General features: G+C 63.2%; 2 protein-coding genes and 1 long non-coding RNA gene across 8 annotated transcripts; 1 reads left to right on the top strand and 2 right to left on the bottom strand.

Moving 5' to 3' along the window:
- Window positions 1–497: 497 nt before the first annotated feature.
- On the bottom strand, window positions 498–3,776 carry LOC116570596. The gene is made up of 3 exons (XR_004277485.1): window positions 3,559–3,776; window positions 2,562–2,651; window positions 498–2,218 (listed from the first exon to the last, which is right to left on the bottom strand). It is a non-coding gene; the product is annotated as an uncharacterized LOC116570596 (long non-coding RNA).
- MYMK (myomaker, myoblast fusion factor) lies at window positions 2,327–11,378 on the top strand. Of its 5 annotated transcripts, none has more exons than XM_032307867.1 (5): window positions 2,327–2,585; window positions 6,842–6,956; window positions 7,700–7,848; window positions 10,491–10,607; window positions 11,105–11,378. In XM_032307867.1, exons 1-5 carry the CDS (start codon window positions 2,451–2,453, stop codon window positions 11,357–11,359), a joined length of 771 nt encoding a protein of 256 aa, XP_032163758.1. In that variant the 5' UTR covers window positions 2,327–2,450; the 3' UTR covers window positions 11,360–11,378. The 5 variants fall into 5 exon arrangements, with proteins under 5 accessions (XP_032163758.1, XP_032163760.1, XP_032163757.1 ...); XM_032307869.1 differs by having other exon boundaries at window positions 6,839–6,956; window positions 10,497–10,607; XM_032307866.1 differs by having other exon boundaries at window positions 6,839–6,956.
- Window positions 11,379–12,320: 942 nt separating this feature from the next.
- On the bottom strand, window positions 12,321–15,071 carry LOC116570582. Of its 2 annotated transcripts, XM_032307862.1 has the most exons (3): window positions 14,565–15,071; window positions 13,171–13,215; window positions 12,321–12,775 (listed from the first exon to the last, which is right to left on the bottom strand). In XM_032307862.1, exons 1-3 carry the CDS (start codon window positions 14,752–14,754, stop codon window positions 12,321–12,323), a joined length of 690 nt encoding a protein of 229 aa, XP_032163753.1. In that variant the 5' UTR covers window positions 14,755–15,071. The 2 variants fall into 2 exon arrangements, with proteins under 2 accessions (XP_032163753.1, XP_032163752.1); XM_032307861.1 differs by having other exon boundaries at window positions 12,584–13,215.
- Window positions 15,072–16,973: the final 1,902 nt, after the last annotated feature.

The following is a 16,973-nucleotide window of genomic DNA, read 5'->3' as shown; positions in this document are numbered from 1 at the left end:
GGCCTCCAGCCCCGCCCCGTCCTAGCCCCTCACCCCCACTTCTCTGCTCCCTTGAATCGGCCGGCCGGGGTCTCCCACTCAGCCTCCCCCTCTCCCGGCCCCCAGGCCCGTGGCTTCGCCAGCTGCAGGGAGAGCCAAGGGTCATTTCAGTCCTGTTCAGAGCTGGACGCCCTCCCCCGAGCCAGCTGGTCGGTCTCCAGGCGGCCAGGTCTCGGAGGGAGCCACACGCGCGCCGTCCCCACCTCCACGCTGGCCTGGGGCTTCCGGCCGGTCTGCAGCGGCTCCCCAGGCTGCCCCAGGCCCGGTCACCTGTCTCCCCACGTTGGGGCAACCCCCCCTCCACCCCCTTCTGCTTTAATCACTGCAACACATGTCCAACCAACCGCACCCCTGCCTTCCTCCGACACCTCCCCCTTCTCTTTTTCCCTTTCCCAAGCTTACAGCCCTGGCCCTGGAGTTCACAGCTGCAAAGAAAACACACACACACTCATGCACAAAACCAACTGTGGAATGTCTTCCTGCCTCTGCGCGGGGTTTGTGGCTCCAGAGGGTTCTCTGAGCACCTGACATCTACTCGCGTTTCCACACCACGGGGTTTGTATTCCTCCGGGGACGGGGGCTGGGAGCTGGGTGCGGCCGGAGCGGAGGGGTGGAGAGGTGGGCAGGGAGGACCAGGCCTCTGGGACGGCCCACGTGGGGTCGCCGCCTCCTGCCCTGCCCAGAGCCGCACGCAGAGCAGGATCTGGTTTTCCCATTTGGAGAGGGAACGGGGCTCCTCGGTGCCAGACTGAAATGTGCAGGAGCCTGGCCTCCCTGGACTTTCATTCATTCTTTGAACAAAGTCATTCATTCAGCCAGTGTTTGTCGAACACCTACGGTGTGCCAGGTTCGGGCCCGGCACAGGAGCACCTCGGTTTGCCTGGGCGCCAGGCGGGGGGCACGGCCCTCCCCACGGACGGTGCTATCGAGCCAACGGCCGAAAGAGGAGGAGGAGGGACTATGTTCTTGCGGGGGGTGGAGTAGAGGAGGGACGGGGTCTAGAGTGCGGCGGAGACCCGCGCGTGTGTGGGCCGGCGGGGCCTGGGGTGCTCCTCGACCCGTGGACACTACCCCAGGGATGGTAGGCGCCTTGGAAGGCTCCGAAGCGGGGAAACGGCACCACCGAATGCGTTGTTGCAAACCGCAGAAAGGTTCCTGTCACTTGTGTTCCTGTTGTCCAAGCGTGGTCGCCCTCGGCGGTCCAGCTCTCAGGAGAACAGAAGCGTGGCCCGTCCACGTGGTAGAGCCCCACTCGCCTGGCAACCAAAGAAACCACCTCACACAACGTGGGCGACTCTCGGGGACGCTCTGTCGCTGGAGCAGAAGTCAGACCCCAAACGCACACCACATGGTCCCATCTGTGCGGAATTCTGGAACAGGCCAAGTCAGGCGTGCGGCAGAGCAGCGCTTGCTTATGCTGGCCAAGGGCGTGAGGGCTCACCCTAGGCTGATGGGGAGACGCAGTGGTCCCATCGCTATGTGCACTTGTCAGAACTCATCCAACCGTGCACTTTGTCCTATGTGAACTATATCAGGATGAAAAAAGAGTAGAACTAAAGAGGGTTCTCAGGCAGAAAGCAGACCAGTCAGGACACAAGCGATCAGGCTGGAGAGAGTCTGCCTGGGTAGCTCACCACCGCCATCATTCCTAGGCCAGAGGACAGGGGACACCCTGCCAGACAGTGCCCCTAAAACCTCTTACAACAAGGGAAGGGGGGCCTTGGTTTCCCCAAGGCCAGCGGAGGGAGGCTGCCGCGCCAGCTACGGCCTCGGCCTGGGAGCCCAGGAGAGAGGGATGGCCCGGCCGTTTGCTACAGATGCGAAACAATGTGGCCGAGGAGAAAACACTGTCGCATTAGTCCAGTTGCCAAGGAAACCCAGGTGGGGAAAGAGCAGGCAGGACCTGGCGTGGGCTGGCAAAGCACCGCGCTGGTCGGCGAGGCTCTTTGCTGACGAGAATCGACTACACCTTGTCCTCCAGCCGCCGGCAGACACGGGGCTCCAGCAGCCGAGACCGCTGGCGGCTCCCTGGGGCCCGGGGGAGAGGGCCAGGACAGAAAGAGGCTGCAAGCTGAGGGTTCTACTCAGGGCCACTTTACTCTGAGGTTGTTGCCAGGTTGTTGCCGAGGTTGAAGGCAAGAAAAGAAGTGTGGTCTCCTGGAACCAACAGCTCTGGTCTCTCGAGAAAAAAAAAAAAAAAAAATCAGAGACAAGTGTTGGTCACGTGGCATCTCAGCTGTTGGACCCCATCCCTGGGCTCTCACATATGCACTCCTGTCCCTGCCTCCCTCCAGGGCGTTCGAACCACAGCTGCCTTCCGAGCCCCCGTTCAAGGGAGCAGGACTCGTCCCTTTTGGTTTCCTCCGCCCTGGGGACCCGGGAGGCCTGCGCCCTCCCCTCCACCCCGGCCCATGGGGACGCTCGCGGCGAAGCTTCTCCTGCCGACCCTCAGCAGCCTGGCCTTCCTCCCCACCGTCAGCATCGCTGCCAAGCGGCGGTTCCACATGGAGGCCATGGTCTACCTCTTCACCATGTTCTTTGTAGCGGTGAGTCTGGGCCACTCGCCCGAAGGCACAGGGACACAGGGAAGGGGTCATCTCTCCGTCACCTGCCTACACCGGGGAGGAAGAAAAGTGATTTGGAGGAGAAGGAAAGAGTCTGGAGACCGGGAGAGAGGGTTGGGGGCCCCCCTCCTCCTCTCTGGACCTCAGTTTGGGTCGGGAAGCCACCCTAGGATTGGTGTGCGCAAGACCAAGCCCGCAGCGGGCCAGCGGCGGCTGGTCCAGGACGAGCCCTTCGAGTCTCCTGGGGGGCCCCTCCTTTTGCTGCCGACAGACCACCCCAGGCCCCCCCTTCCCTCCCCCACCGCCGCTCCTACCCCACTCCCAGCTACAAGCACCGGGCAGCGGGGCCGCGAGGAAGGGGCTGAGCCAGGCCTGGGGGGCTTAGTGGAGTTCAGGGAACGTGGAGGCCTGGGTGATTCTGATTCCAGAATTCCGGCGCTGGCCCCGGGTCAGGAGGGCCTGCTCACGTCTGCTCGTCTCTCCCTCTCGGAGGCTCGCGTCTCCCTCCGAGTCCTTCTTCCTCCGCGCACAGGCTGGCGACTGTCCGTCCGTCCGTCCCTCCCAGCAGCACGCTCTCCATCTGCATTTTTCCTGTTGGTTTTCTCCACCTTTGCCTTTTTCCCTTTCTAAGTGTCTGTGTCTGGGTCCCTCTTGATTTCTGGAGCTCTGTCTCCACAGAACCTGCTCTCGGGCCAAACCTCCTGGTCTTTCCCCGTCTGGCTTTGTCCCCCGGGCCCCCCACGTGTCTCTGCGGCTCTGTCTCCCATCCTGAAGCTTCGGTCTGTCTGTGGGTCCTACCCTCCGACCTACGTACCTCTCCCTCTAATCATCGCTCTACCGACCTAATCGACGACCCATCCCTCTAACCATCCCCGACCCGTGTCTCCGGGCCGACCTGTATCCCTCTGAGTCCTCCCCCGCCACGGTCTGCCGCCCCAGCTCCAGTCAGACTCACCCTTCTCTGCAGCCCGGCTCCCCGCAAGAAGCTTGCACGGGGGAGGCGAGCGTTCCCAGCCACTGCCTTGTGGCAGCGCCAGACATGTGAAGGCTCGCACGGCTCCCACCGCCGGCTGGCCTTGCTCCAGCAGCCAGGCCTCTGTGGGCGGGGGTCGGGGTCCTCGGGGCAGCCCTGGGCGGGCAGGTCTGTGAACACATGCACGTGTTTGCAGACATGCGTGCACCTGTCACGCCGACCTCCTCGTGAGCCGAACCCGCGCTCATCTGCCACGGGGGAGGTTGTGTGCGCATGGGCTGGTGCCCCCTCAGGCAGCAGGACCTGGGACTGGGGGTTGCCTAGGGTTTCTGTCTCCACGCCCGGTGGGAGAGATCTTGGGCGCGGTGGTTCTGGCTGTGGGCCAGGGTCCAGGCTCTAGGCCGTGCCCGTGCTGTGGACACACTGTCTCATGTAGTCCTCTCGGCTCCCCGTGAGCCTGGGATTGTGACCAGCCCATTGGACAGATGAAGAACCTGAGTGTCGCAGATGCGCTCTGGGGCTCTCAGCTCATTCAAGGCATCTCGTCCAATGCCATTCTGTTAGCTCCACAAGGGAGCCCTGCTTGGGTGAGCTCCAAGAAGTCAATTTGACAGATGAGAAACCCAGACACAGAGTGGACCTGGGACTTCTCCGCGGGTACAAGGGTCTTAGGGTCAGGGAGAGGAGCTGGGGGTCTTGTTCCCAGGTCTATGTTAGACCCAGCCCCGGAAACCACAGACATGCCAGGCCGCCCCTCCCTGCTGGGCTGGGCTGGCCCCCAGCTGCCTCCAGGCTGACCTAAGAGGCCCACCCTGTCCCGCCCTGTCCCGCCCAGAGTGGCAGAAGCAGCTGCCTCCTGTGACAAATGTCCTCCGGCCTCAAAGCCCCACTCAGCCCCTTTCTCCCAGAGCCCCAAGCGACACCATTGCCCCTTCTGCCTCCAATGTGGCTTCTTCCGTGTTCTGGCCAGAATCCTCCTGCCGCAGTCGCTACTTCAGTGTCCAACACGGTGCCATCTGCCCCGTCACACAGAGTCCCCCGGCCCGTCCCCGAGAGCGGGTATTCTCATCCCTGTTCGACAGAGGAGGCCCCAGGCTGCCGGCCACCCACCTAAGCTCACAAAGCAGGGATCCGTTAGGTGGGCCTCTGGAGGCTGTGCTATCTCCCAGCAGACCCCCGGCGCACTCCACCTCTGCTAGCCCCATCATGGGCCCAGTGCACCCCTGCGTCGAGAGAGGCAGGCTTCACAGGCAGGGAGGCCGGATGCCAGGCACTGCTCTGCCCAGCGCCCTTGGCAGGTGGCACTGCTCTGAGTCTCCCCTTCCCCACCTGCCTGATCGAGATGAATCGAGGGCCTTGGGGGAGACGCCTCCTGGGTCAGCTCCCTTCCCAACCACCCCAAAGTCTGCCTCCCCGACCCTGTGTTTGCCTGGCCAGGCTGAGACAGAGCTCTCCTGCCCTTCATGGGGCCGAGGTGGACACTCCCAATCATCTCACAGTGATTAAGTCCATGATCATACATGGTGATCTGTCCTACAGAGGAGAGGCCGGGGAGCCGAAGCCCCAGATGGTGGGGATGGGCAGTGTGGGGAGCGATGTAGTTCCAGAAGTAGCAGGAGAATATCCATGTCACTCCCAGGGCCTAGCTCTGCCTGCCAGAACTATGCGCATCCAGAGGCCTTCTCCTTGCCCTATCCCCAAGGTCTGAGCACCTTGATCAGGCCCTACCTGAAGCTTATATTTCCCCAGCTAGACAGTCATGTCCACAGCCTAGTTGCTCTCCTGCATCCTCTTTCCCTGCGTCACTTCAAAGGGTGCAGCATACAAAGTTCAACCCTGTTCTCTTGGTGGGTCTGACCAGGGTGCAGAGAAGTAGGACTGTCACCTCCCTCGTTCTGGACACTATACCTCTATTCATGCCTCCTGGGTGCACCCTTCTTTTCGGTCACCTATGATTGTAACCAATAAGAGCTCTAAGTCAAGCCCGACTTGCTTGACTCACCAGGCGACCCAGGGCTCCTGCTCCCCCTGTAACATCCCTGGGCCTCCAGACTTGGGCTGATCTCCTGGACGCCCCCTCCCTCCTGCTGAGCTGGGCTCACCGAGAGTTGATTGTGCTGGTTCCCAAACTCGTTTACACCCGTGGGACTTGTCAAAATAATTACATCACATAATTAAATATTACTTAAAGTGATGAAATGTGTATGCAAAAGGAGAGAGTTGTTGTTTTCTGTAAGAATTCAGTTGACTGCTTTGAGAATACTCCACAGAGGTATTCTGTCTTAAAAATTGCTATTAAAGGGCTTCTGGGTGGCTCAGTCAGTTAAGCGTCTGCCCTTGGCTCAGGTCACAATCCCAGGGCCCTGGGGTCGAGTCCCATGTCAGGCGCCTGCTCCGTGGGGAGCCTGCTTCTCCCTCTGCTTCTCCCCCTACTCTGTTCTCTCTCTGCCAAATAAATAAATAAAATATCTTTTTTAATTGCTATTAAATAGGGTGCTGGGGAGACTACGGGAGACGGGAGAACGTGCCGTGCCGTGTTCAACACGGGGTCTCCGCAGTCTCCCAGGACCTTAAGGAAACTGGAGCTAAACAATGACAGGCCGGAGGTTCCCAAAGTGGGCTCCACAAGGGTGGCTGGCAGCACCCCAAGAAACTCCTAACAGTGCAAACCTCGGACGCCACCCAGCCCTGCAGGGGGAGCAGCGCAAGTCCTCACCGGCCCCTCCCCCCGCAGGGTTCTGGTGCCCACTCACATCTGAGGACCTCCCCGCTGGGACAGCCCACTCACGACAGGAGAAGGCCCTCCCAGGCCCCTGTAGGGCTGACGGGCATCCAAAAACTAGGCCACGGCTTCATACCCAAAGATGCTGAGGGAACGCACACACACCTGCTCTGGGTAAACTCAGGTGCTGAAGGAACTTGCAGGGCGCGTCTTCGGGGTCCCCGCCTCGGCGGGCTTCACGGACTGATGCCTGGACTCCGTGTGGTCACGTCATACACGCACCGGGAGAGGCCCAGCCGGGCTCTGAGCACACCCGAGGCTCCCAACCCCTCAGGGGAACGTTTTGTCGAATCCCCACAAGACACCATGAGGGGAGTGGTTGGCGGCACCTCCATTTTTCAGGTGGGGAGACTGAGGCACGAAATGACTTGCCTGAGTCTCGCGGCTAGCGAGTGGCCTGGCTGGCGGGGAGTGGCGGGGGCCGGGCACGGCTGGGGCCTGTGCTGTCCCCTCCAGCCGCTGACCGCCGCGGTTTCCCAGCAGCTGCACCACGCCTGCGACGGGCCCGGCCTGTCGGTGGTCTGCTTCATGCGCCACGACGTCCTGGAGTACTTCAGCGTCTACGGGACCGCGCTGAGCATGTGGGTCTCGCTGATGGGTGAGTGGCCGCGCCCTGTCGCCCAGTGTCCCTACCCCACCGTCCACCTGCCGCTCCCAGAAATAGCCGAGCCCTCTGACTCCCACCGCACCGGGAGCGTCTCTGCCCTCTCCTGGGCTTCGAAGCCCGGTGTAATGGATGAGACAGGCTGCACCGGCTCAATCCCCATGTGAACGAGGCCTTGTCCGGAGCGCCTCACGCGGCAGGGCCTGGCCTGGAACCCGTGGAGGGGCTTCCAGCTCCCCCCGCCTGGGAGACCGCTGTTGCACACCAGGGTTTGCCCCCAAGGCGTTTCTTGAGGCCCTTACCAGCCGCCGTGCCCACCACCGTCAGCTCAGGCTTCTACGAGGCTGGAATTGCTCAAAAGCGTAGTTTCTGCGACTTTCTTCTCACTTAGCGCCGTCTGGAGGCAACGTCAGGACACACGGGCCCCGTCGCGCGGGCTCCCTGGTACTTGCCCAGGTTCCGTGAAGGACCCGCATCTTTCCTGTCTCTTTCCTGCGTGTCTTTGTCCTCGGTCCTGGGGCTCTCAGGGGCAGGCGTGCCATGCCCTGCCCGTGACCCCCACGCAGCTCTGTCCCAGTCTGTACCTTAGACCCAGCCGGAGCTCAGGCCTCAGGGTGACTGGGCTGGGCCCTGGGGGTCTCTCTGGCTGGGGTGCCTCTGGGGTGGGTCTGTGGGAGCCGTGGCTGGTGGGGGGGCGAGGGGCTGCTCACCCCTCCCGGCTCCTCCCCCACCCGCAGCGCTGGCCGACTTTGACGAACCCAAGAGGTCGACCTTCGTGATGTTTGGCGTCCTGACCATCGCGGTGCGGATCCACCATGACCGCTGGGGCTACGGGGTGTACTCGGGCCCCATCGGCACGGCTGTCCTCATCATCGCCACAAAGTGGGTGCGTACCATGCGCGCCTCGGAGGACGGGGACACCCGCCCCGTGACGCCTCCACCTCGGGGTCTCCGTTTGTCCCTGTCTCGGGGCTTCCCCTAGAGCACGGAGACGGGGAACACTGGGCCCCTGGCCCCACGGACCGTCTGTGCCTTCCGTCCCCACTAGCTCTGGACCTAACCCAAGTGACTCCACTTCTGGGCCTTGGTTTCCATGTCTGGAAAGTGGCTGTTATGGGAACAGTTCAGTACCTGCTTCAGAGGTTCGGTTCAAAGAAGTTGGGTTAATGTATCTAAAAGTGTTGGCATAGAACTTGGCTTCTAATGTGCACGACACGTGGGAGCAACAGCCACTATCATTATTACTCTTTGCAGAGAATGACTGCTTTAGAGTTGCGAAAGCCTAGATGATTCTAGGAGGACTTCACGGAGGCGGAGAGCCTTGAGGAGGGAGGCTGTGGTGTGTAGTGGACAGGAAGTTGGAACAACCCCTAAGCATTGAGGCAGCCTGAGCCAGACTTTGCAACTCTGCCATCTCTTCACTGGGTCCCCTGGGGGTCCTGACACACAGTCCCCAGGCCTCCCCACAGCTCTCTTGTACCAAGGCCCTCCTGGCTGCGAGGCCTGAAAGCCACCCACGCTTCCCCAGCTGACAAGGGATGCCAGAGCAGAGTGGACCCAGGGGCACTTCCTGGGACCCCAGAAGGGAAGGAGCTGAACCCTGCAGGGACCAGAACACAGGCCCGGCCTGCTGGCCGGCCTGAGGCTGGACCCACTCTCCAGCCATGCAGCAGCGCAGGCCCCGAGGTGACCTCCTCCTTCTGCCACATTTTCGCCCCTTTGGAGCTCCACCCGGAATCTCGGGGTGTCCCAACTCCATGTGCTGGCACACACCCACTCAAGGACCCCAAATTAAGGCCCAGATGGCAGGGCCTCAGGGGATGGGGTGGAGGGGTTTCAGGCCACCTAGGGAGCGGAGGGCCGTTCTCTGGGAACAGGGGTCAGGCTGGGCAGGTGGCGCAGAAGGTGTCCCTCAACCCATTTTACAGCTGCGGGAGGGAAAATAAAGTCCTGCTTCTCCCACAGCAGGGAGTAGAGGATTCGTCCTGCCGTTCAGTTAATGAGGGAAGTAGGGCTCACAGAGGTCAGCAAGCAACAAGAAGTCACGCGGCAGCGGCTGAAGTCAGGCCTTGACTTCCCAAGAGAAAGGAAGGGGTCTCTTTCTCCCTCCAGCCTCCCCAAGGGGGAAGGCTGACCCCGGAGGCCCCCGGAGCTGCCGTGAGAGCAGGGGAGGCCTGTTGGGTCTGCCGTGTCCCGGGAGAGACCGCGTTAATGAACGTGCCGGAATGCATAAACACAGAGCCCGGGTTGCGATAGTGCAGGCTCGCTCCCCCGGCAGGAAGTAGGACCGGCTGCCCCGGGGGGCTGTTCCTCCCACAGGACTTGGCGGGCCTGGATCTGTGTTTGATTGTAATTAGCCAGAATGGAAGCCACTCGCCAGTTTCCGTGGAAAGCACCACGGCGACTTCCACGGCCCTCGGGCTGTGGATCCGCCACGGGAGCCAAGAGGTCTGCCTGGCTCCCTACATCTGGGGCTCAAATTGTGTTTTTCAGACCATTTAGCATGGTGTTTATTTTGGATCTTCAAGGGCAGTTTCTCCCTGGGATGAGGGTGGATTTTTCTCCCAGAGGTTCGTCCCTTCTCGAGCCCGAGTTGGGAACAGCAGCCCTCAGGGAGGGGAAGCAGAGAGAGGCGGGTGTGGGGGCCGCGGGCCGGGCCAGGCTAGGACGGGACCCTGGGCAGGCACAGGGCCGTGGCCAACCACACCCAGACCCCACAACCGCGCCCACCTGCCGTCTGGGCCTGATGTTTTATCAGCAATGGCTAATTCCAGAAAACCGCACCCAGACTCTGGTGGGCCAGCCCGCCCCGACTGGCACGGGGCTCCCCTGCAGCAGGTGTGTGTGGCTGTGGGGGGCCCCAGCCCTGCCGGGGAGGAGTCCACGATCCACGGTGTGCATTGTGCTGAGATCCCCAACAGCGGCCCTCTGAGGCACCTCGGCCCCAGGGGCTGGAAGGTGCAGGGTGTGGGCCCTCGTTTACTGCGTGTTGTCCGTGTGCGTGAACCCATCCTTGTAGGAGTCAGTGCCGGCTCACGCCTCCCACTAACGTGCACACCTGGGCAAGCAGAGAGTCCCTCGCTGGTCAGTGTCTCCGGAGCACTACCATGGGTCCTGATCCACGGGCCACTGGAGGGTCTGTCGGACCCCAACACGGGCATCCCTGTGGGCCGCACGGTGGGCGGGGCAAGCCCTCCAATACCCCCTCGCTGAGTCTGGTCCCCTGGGGGTCCCCGCTGCCCAGCAGGGGTGTGTGTGCAAGGGTTATCTTGTTAGCCCAAAGAGGCAGGCAGGGATGGGGGCGGTCCTCACTGGGCACACTGGTCCAGGGGTTCCCAACCAAGCCATCCAGGATGGGGCTCCCTGGGGGCCTGCCGCCGCAGGACCAGGCACGCAGGGCACCTCCCTGAGCCCCATGCCCCGGCCCGAGGGTAGCCAAGGGACACGTGGGTGCCTGGGGCCGGCTCTCCAGCCGGCCATGAACGGCCTCCCTGCCGGGCGAGCCCTGCCCGGCCGCTCTCCCCGCAGCTGCAGCAGATGAAGGAGAAGAAGGGTCTATACCCCGACAAGAGTGTCTACACCCAGCAGATAGGCCCCGGCCTCTGCTTCGGGGCGCTGGCCCTCATGCTGCGCTTCTTCTTCGAGGTACGGGGACCGGGGCTCCTCGGGGGGCTTCGGCAGCTGCCCTTGCTGCCTCCTCTGCCCCTCCCGGTGGGCGGAGGGAGGCCCCCTCCCACCACAGCACGGCCCGTGGCCCCCAGCTCTGTCTGCGGCGATCTGAGACCAGGCACCCAGCCAGGATGGGGCCTGAGGCTGGGGCACCTGCAGGACGGGGGGAGGGGGGCGGGGGGGGAGGGGGGAGGGGGCGGGAGGGGGAGCAGCCCGGCCTCCCGGTCAAAGGCCCAGCACACGGTGCCGAACGTCCACTCGCCCCCTCCAGCACCCCAGGGGCTGGGGTCGGGAAAGACTGCCCACGGGCTGGACGCTGAGGGGAGGCCCCTTAGAGGAGGTACTCGGCCAGATCCGGTGGGAGGGGACCGGCAGGTGCCCCGAGGCACGGAGGGTTGGCGGAGCCCGCCCGGGGCCACAGCCCAACCCCCCTTCCCGCCCCCGCAGGACTGGGATTACACCTATGTTCACAGCTTCTACCACTGTGCCCTGGCCATGTCCTTTGTCCTCCTGCTACCCAAGGTCAACAAGAAGGCCGGAAGCGCAGGGCCCCCCGCCAAGCTGGACTGCTCTACCCTTTGCTGCGCTTGTATCTGACATGGCCGCCCGCCCCCGTCCCCGTCCCCCGCACAAGCCCCTGCCCTCCCCCCATCTCACACCCAGGAGCGCCCCGGAGAAACGTCTCCTCCGAGCCTGAGAGGTCCCCAGGGATCTGGGGCCCACCCTGAGTGCTCCTGGAGACCCCAGGTACTAGGTTTCCACTCTGGCCAAACATCATGCTGGAAAGAAAAGACCTTCCTCCCTCCTCCCTCACCCTCCTCCTCCTCCTGCTGCGTCTCCACAGTCATGGCCAACAGGTGTGTCTACAGAAGCCTGGAACCTGTGTGTCCACCTCATCAGCCCTCCCCTCGTCACCCAGAAGTTCCGGCCCAGCCCCGGCCGCAGAGGGGCTCTGCACGCGCCCCCTACTCACAGCATCAGTTTTCTCTTGGAAACTAGAGTCACCACTTATGCCCTGTGCCCTCCGGCTCCGAATATACCCGGTCGGGATTCCCGAGGCCAGAAGAGGGGCAGTTCTGTCCCTGGCCCAGGCCCGTGTGGCCAGCCCTCCAGCCAGGTCCCTGAATCAAGCCATTTCAGGAATGGAGACCTGTGAAACTCCCCAATGCCTTACTTGGTTCCCAAAGCTGTGTACTCAGCCCTTGATCTAATCCATCAGACAAGTCTGCAGTAAAGCACGATCATTCCACTCTAAAGACAGAAGCCTGAGGCTCAGAGGGAATGGTGGGCTTGAGGCCCCAAGCCAGTGAGGGCAGAGCTGGGCCCCAAGCCCAGCCCGCCGGTCCCAGAGCCGTGCCCGCCACCTGACCCGGGAGCCGTCCCACGGGCGGGCATGAACACCTGTGTGGGTCCTCGGAGCACCCCAGCACTCCGCCCGAGCTCAGAGCCAGTGTGGGGAGGGGGTCCGGGCGCAGGGAAACCTGAGCGGAGGCCAGCGGCCCACAGCTGGACACCCGAGGCCGGCTGGCCGCAGTGCAGTGGGAGGCCAGCGAGCCCCGGCCCCGAGCCCGTCTGCACTGAGCCCCGGGGGCGGTGGCATCAGGCCTCCCAGACGTCACCTCACAAACCTGAGCCTCCCCAGCAGCCCCAGCTTCCCGAATGATGTGGGCACATCTGTCAGGCAGGAAGTTACCTACACCTGTCTGGGGCCTGTTTGTATTTCCAGAAGAGGCGCACCCAGCCCCACGGCAGAGGGCGGCCCGTAGCTTGTCCTAAAGTCACCTCTTGCTCACCTCCGGGGCCAGGAGAGAGCTGGGGACAAGCCTGACCCCTCAGCCTGGCCCCTCTGTCTGTCAGCCTCCCTGACAACCAGAGGTCCCGCGCGTGGGGGACTGGACACCCACGGCCTCCTGCCGGCTCAGCCCCTTTCTGTCGCTGGAGGCCGGTGACGACAGAGCAGCCGCTCAGCTCTTCACGCTGGAACTGTGTCCCGGCCGGGCCGCGGGCAGCAGGGATGCACCACAGTTCTGCTTCCCAGATGAGGAAACTGAGTCTCCATGCTCCGGTGCCGTCCACCCAGACAGACGTGTCCCCGCCTTCTCCGGTGCCACGATGGCCAGATGCTGCTTCCAGTGGCTTCTTATCTGGTGGGGGATGTGGGCACACTCACATGTACTGTAGACACACGTGCAGGCCACATGCGTGTGCTCGCCCAGGAGGAGACAGAGCGCCCTGCAGTGACTTCCCACCAGGCCCGGCTCCCGGCTCCACGAGGGGAGACACCCAGCGGCAGGGGAAGGGAAGGTGCTGAGGGCCACGCCAGGGGCCTGGGGGAGCAGTCTGGAAGCGGGCATCCCCAAGGTGGTGGCTTCCTCCCCAGCCCTCCACCAGCCCCCCAGCCCCCCCATGCCCCGCGAGCACATCCCAGCTCCCGGGTCTGCGGCGGCCCATGGAAAATGGGAGGCAGCAGCGTGCTCCCGAGCAGGGAGGAGGCGAGGGCCTGCCAAGCGCGTAAGGCCCACACGAACAGGCTCCTCACTGTGGCCGCGCTGATTTATGAGGCTGTCCGGGAGCCCGGCCAAGTCTGTAAGTCATGGACAATTAGGAGGCGCGCTCCAGCCCTCAGCCCCATCCGCCTCTCGGGCTCTAGGCCCGCTGTGCCACTCCAAGCAGGCTCAGCGCCATGGAGACCCACCGTGCTGAGGAGGACACGAAGGGCCGGGCGCAGTGGCCGGTCCTAGCCTCCGGACCCTGGCTGCGGAGGTGGCTGTCCCCAGGGTCTCACTCCCCCTCCTAGTGGCATCTTCCTCCAGCTCAAAGGCTCACGTTGTCATCTTGGTGGCTCTAGAAGGGCCAGGGCATGAGGCCCGGGAGGGGGCGCAAGGGAGGCGGCCACCCGGAATGGCCGCCCCTTCACCTCAAGACTAACAAGGAAGAAGGTCACGGTCTTCAGATCAAACAGTGCCGAACCCCAGTGCCGCCCAGCCCAGGCTCTTCAGGCCTTAGAACTGGACAGTCACGGCACCTGGAGCCAGCAAGGACCTCCGAGGCCCTCCCAGATCCCCGGGGGCTCTGGACAGGACCCACCACCCACCTGGATTAGGGAACCAGAAGTCCTGAGTCTGCCTCCAGCGGGGCGCGAACGTGGAGTCCCAGAGGTTAGCCGCCGGCTAACCCGGAGCACCGGGTGGTAGACAGTGCTCCAAGACCGAGAGATGCTTGGGGCCCTCGGGCTCGCCCGCTGCTCGCCGCCCCTCCCACCGCGTGGCTGGAGCTACAGAGGAGCTAAGTATCCGTTCATTTTCATTAATTTAAATTCAAGTTGCTGCAGGGGCAGTGATGCAGGGTCTCCGGACACCTCGTTATGCATGAATTTCTGATAAAAGTAATGACTTTGCCTGCGTAAATCTCCTGGGGTATTTGGAACACGTTTACACGTGACATGCTTACACTAAACCAAGAATCACTGTTGACCTGAAATTCGACTTTGACACAGTGCCCTGTATTTCATGGGACAACCCTCTCCCCGTGGCTACGGCCCACAGCTACGGCTCGGGACGGCACGCCCGTTGGGAACTAAAGCAGCAGGGCAGCCCCCTGGACGTGTGGTCTGGGGCTCCTGAGTGACACCAAGTGACGCGGGCAGAAGGGCTGAGCGTGTGGGACGCAGGACGGGGCGGCGTCCTCCCCCTGCTGGACGCCCCTGAACCTGGGGCTGCAGGAGACATGGGCCTCTCTGGGGCCAGCCCCGGGCTCCAGGCCCTGCGGAGCACAGAGCGGACGCAGCCGATGGCCCTGCTGGAGACCTCGTGTGCCCCGGGCCCAAGCACACACCACCTCCCGCACACACACGCACACTCGCATGTGGGGCTCCGCTGGAGGGGCGTGGCCCGCCTCCAACGCGGCAAACGGAGAAGTGTTAGAAACACTTACAACCACGCAGACGAAACAGTGTATGTGGGGCCCCCGCGTCTCCCCAGGAGCTGGGAGCCAGGCGAGGGCCGTGGGGCCGGGAGGAGCCAGCAGCCTGCGTGCTGGGAAGGAGGCGGTCTGTGCGCTCTGGCCGGCGTCTGCTGCTACCGACATTTCCTGTCTCTGTTACTCGCTTCTTCAGTAAGACCATCTGAAACCCAAAACTTTTATTGCCCCTTTTAAAGAGGCTTTACAGCTCCCCATCTACCTCGTGGAGGCCGCCGGAGGGGCTGAGCTCTAGCTAGCGAAAGCAGGCCGGGCAGGAATCCGCCCTGGGCTCGGCCTCAGGGGCTTGGCCCAGGACCCGCAGTAAGGCAATCGGGAGCTGCGGGAAGGAGTGCCGGGTATGTGGGCAAGACGCTTCTGCAGAGCCCGCGGAAGGCCCAGGGCGTAACCGGGGGGCTGGTCAGCCGCTTAAGAACGCGAGCTGCTGGGCGTCATGGTCCCAGGGTCCTGGGATCGAGCCCAGCATCGGGCTCTCTGCTCAGCGGGGAGCCTGCTTCCTCCACCCTCTCTGCCTACTTGTGATCTCTGTCTGTCAAGTAAACAAATAAAATCTTAAAAAAAAAAAAAAAGAACACGAGCTGCTTAGTGGCCGCACGGGGCACGTGCCACCGCAGACACCCCTCCCGGCACGGGGCCCTGCGGCCCATGTCGGCCCATCTCCACACCGGGTTTCCTCGCCTTTGACCAGGGACGGCAGCCTTGCCTGCAGGCCCAGTCCGGCCCATGGGGTAAACTGAGTCAAGGGCTGGCTAGACTGGTCTTGGGAAAGAGGAAGCAGGAGGCTGGGCTGGGAGGTCAGGTGCAGACACGAGGGTGGAGCTCTCCCCCGTGACCAAGCGTGGGCTCCCAGCCCCCTCCCGGCTCCCTCGGCCTCCTCTGTAGCAGTGCCCACCCCACCCTGCAGGGTCGTTGCCAAGACTGAATGAGGTCACTGAGTACAGAGCACTTAGCACAGTGTTGGATAAATGGCATTTAAGAAAGGGCGTCGTTATTTCCATTACCAGTGGTCACGGGCAAACAAGCGAAGGGGCCCTTATCACCAGGAGACGTTCACCCCAGATATGGCACCAAATGCCTCCATTTGCCAAGGAAACAAGTGTTTGTTATGGATGAAGGAAGTAAGCAAGGAAGGCTGCCTGGAAGAGGCAGGTTCGAATCTGAAACCAAAAAGGCAAAGTGGCCTGAGCCGTGGGAGCCTGCAGATGCCTGGCCCCTGAGCCTCGTCCATGCCAGCTTCACCGTGCCACAGCTCTGAGTCCGACTGTCTTCTGTGCCGCGTACCTCCCCCGCCCTCCTGTCTCCTTCCCATCAGAGCCACGAGAGAAGCACGGCTGCCCTGACGGAGGGAAGGTTCCACGGCTGGGCTCTCCCTGCTTCCGACTCTGGCTTGTGATCCAGGGCCAGAGGGAGCTACACAGGTGTCGCCTGGCATGCTCAGGGTCCAAAGGGGGAGGGGGAGGAGCCGCACTCCTGGGCTGCCCACGCTCCAGGGTGGGGTGGGGCGTGCCGTCACCCGAGCCCGTGAACAGGACATCAGAGCAGGTGTGTGCTGGCCTTGGGGTTCAGCCTTGCACGAGAAAGGGCCATGGGATGGGTGCCCACAGTGGCCACCCATGCCAGCAGCTGTCCGAGCCTAGGGTCCTCGTGGGGAGCCCCCCCCGCCCCGGGAGCCATCCCCGGGCTCTGCCTTCCCGCCACACACCCGCTAGTGGGGCAGTGGAGACAGAGGTGAGTGAGGCACAAGGGTCGGGGAAGGCTCTGCAGAGCAGGTCCCATCGGTGGGTCGGAGGAGGATGTCGGCCTCTCCCCACGCACAGTTACCAAACATTTCTCAACACAGGAATGGGTGGGTTTTTCCATGTCTTGGCGAGGGCAGACTCGCGGCTCCTCGAAGAGCCCGCATGGGATAAATGGCTCGCCAGTAACCTCAGAAGCCTTGGCCTCGACCCCTTGCCGACCCGCACGCCAGGAACACAATGGAGGGGCCAGTGTTGGAAAGGAGATGTCTCTGCAGTGCTCACTCCCCAGGGCCACGTGACCCTGGTCACCCTCCAGCCCCCGACACCTCCAGAAGGAGAGCCCCTTGCTTATCCTGTTGGGACCGTCCAGCAGGGCAGTGGGTGGGCTGGCCCCTCCTCCCACGACCCCCCGCTGCCCGAAACCCCATCCTGGCTCGGGAAGGCTGGCGGAGGCACACGGGACCCGCAATCTGACCGGCAAACCGGCGACACTGTCGAGCTGCCGTCGGGGATGAGTGGACACATGAGCTCCCATCACCCAGCCCTGTGCACCGCAGCGGAGCCCTCCAGGGAGCCCTCGGCCGAGAGACTGAGATCCCCACCCAGGAGGCAGCCAGCCCACGGC

Source organism: Mustela erminea, chromosome 12 (genome assembly GCF_009829155.1).
Source record: "Mustela erminea isolate mMusErm1 chromosome 12, mMusErm1.Pri, whole genome shotgun sequence".
In the NCBI taxonomy this organism is placed as follows: Eukaryota; Metazoa; Chordata; class Mammalia; order Carnivora; family Mustelidae; genus Mustela; species Mustela erminea.
This window is presented reverse-complemented; position numbering and strand designations above follow the sequence as displayed.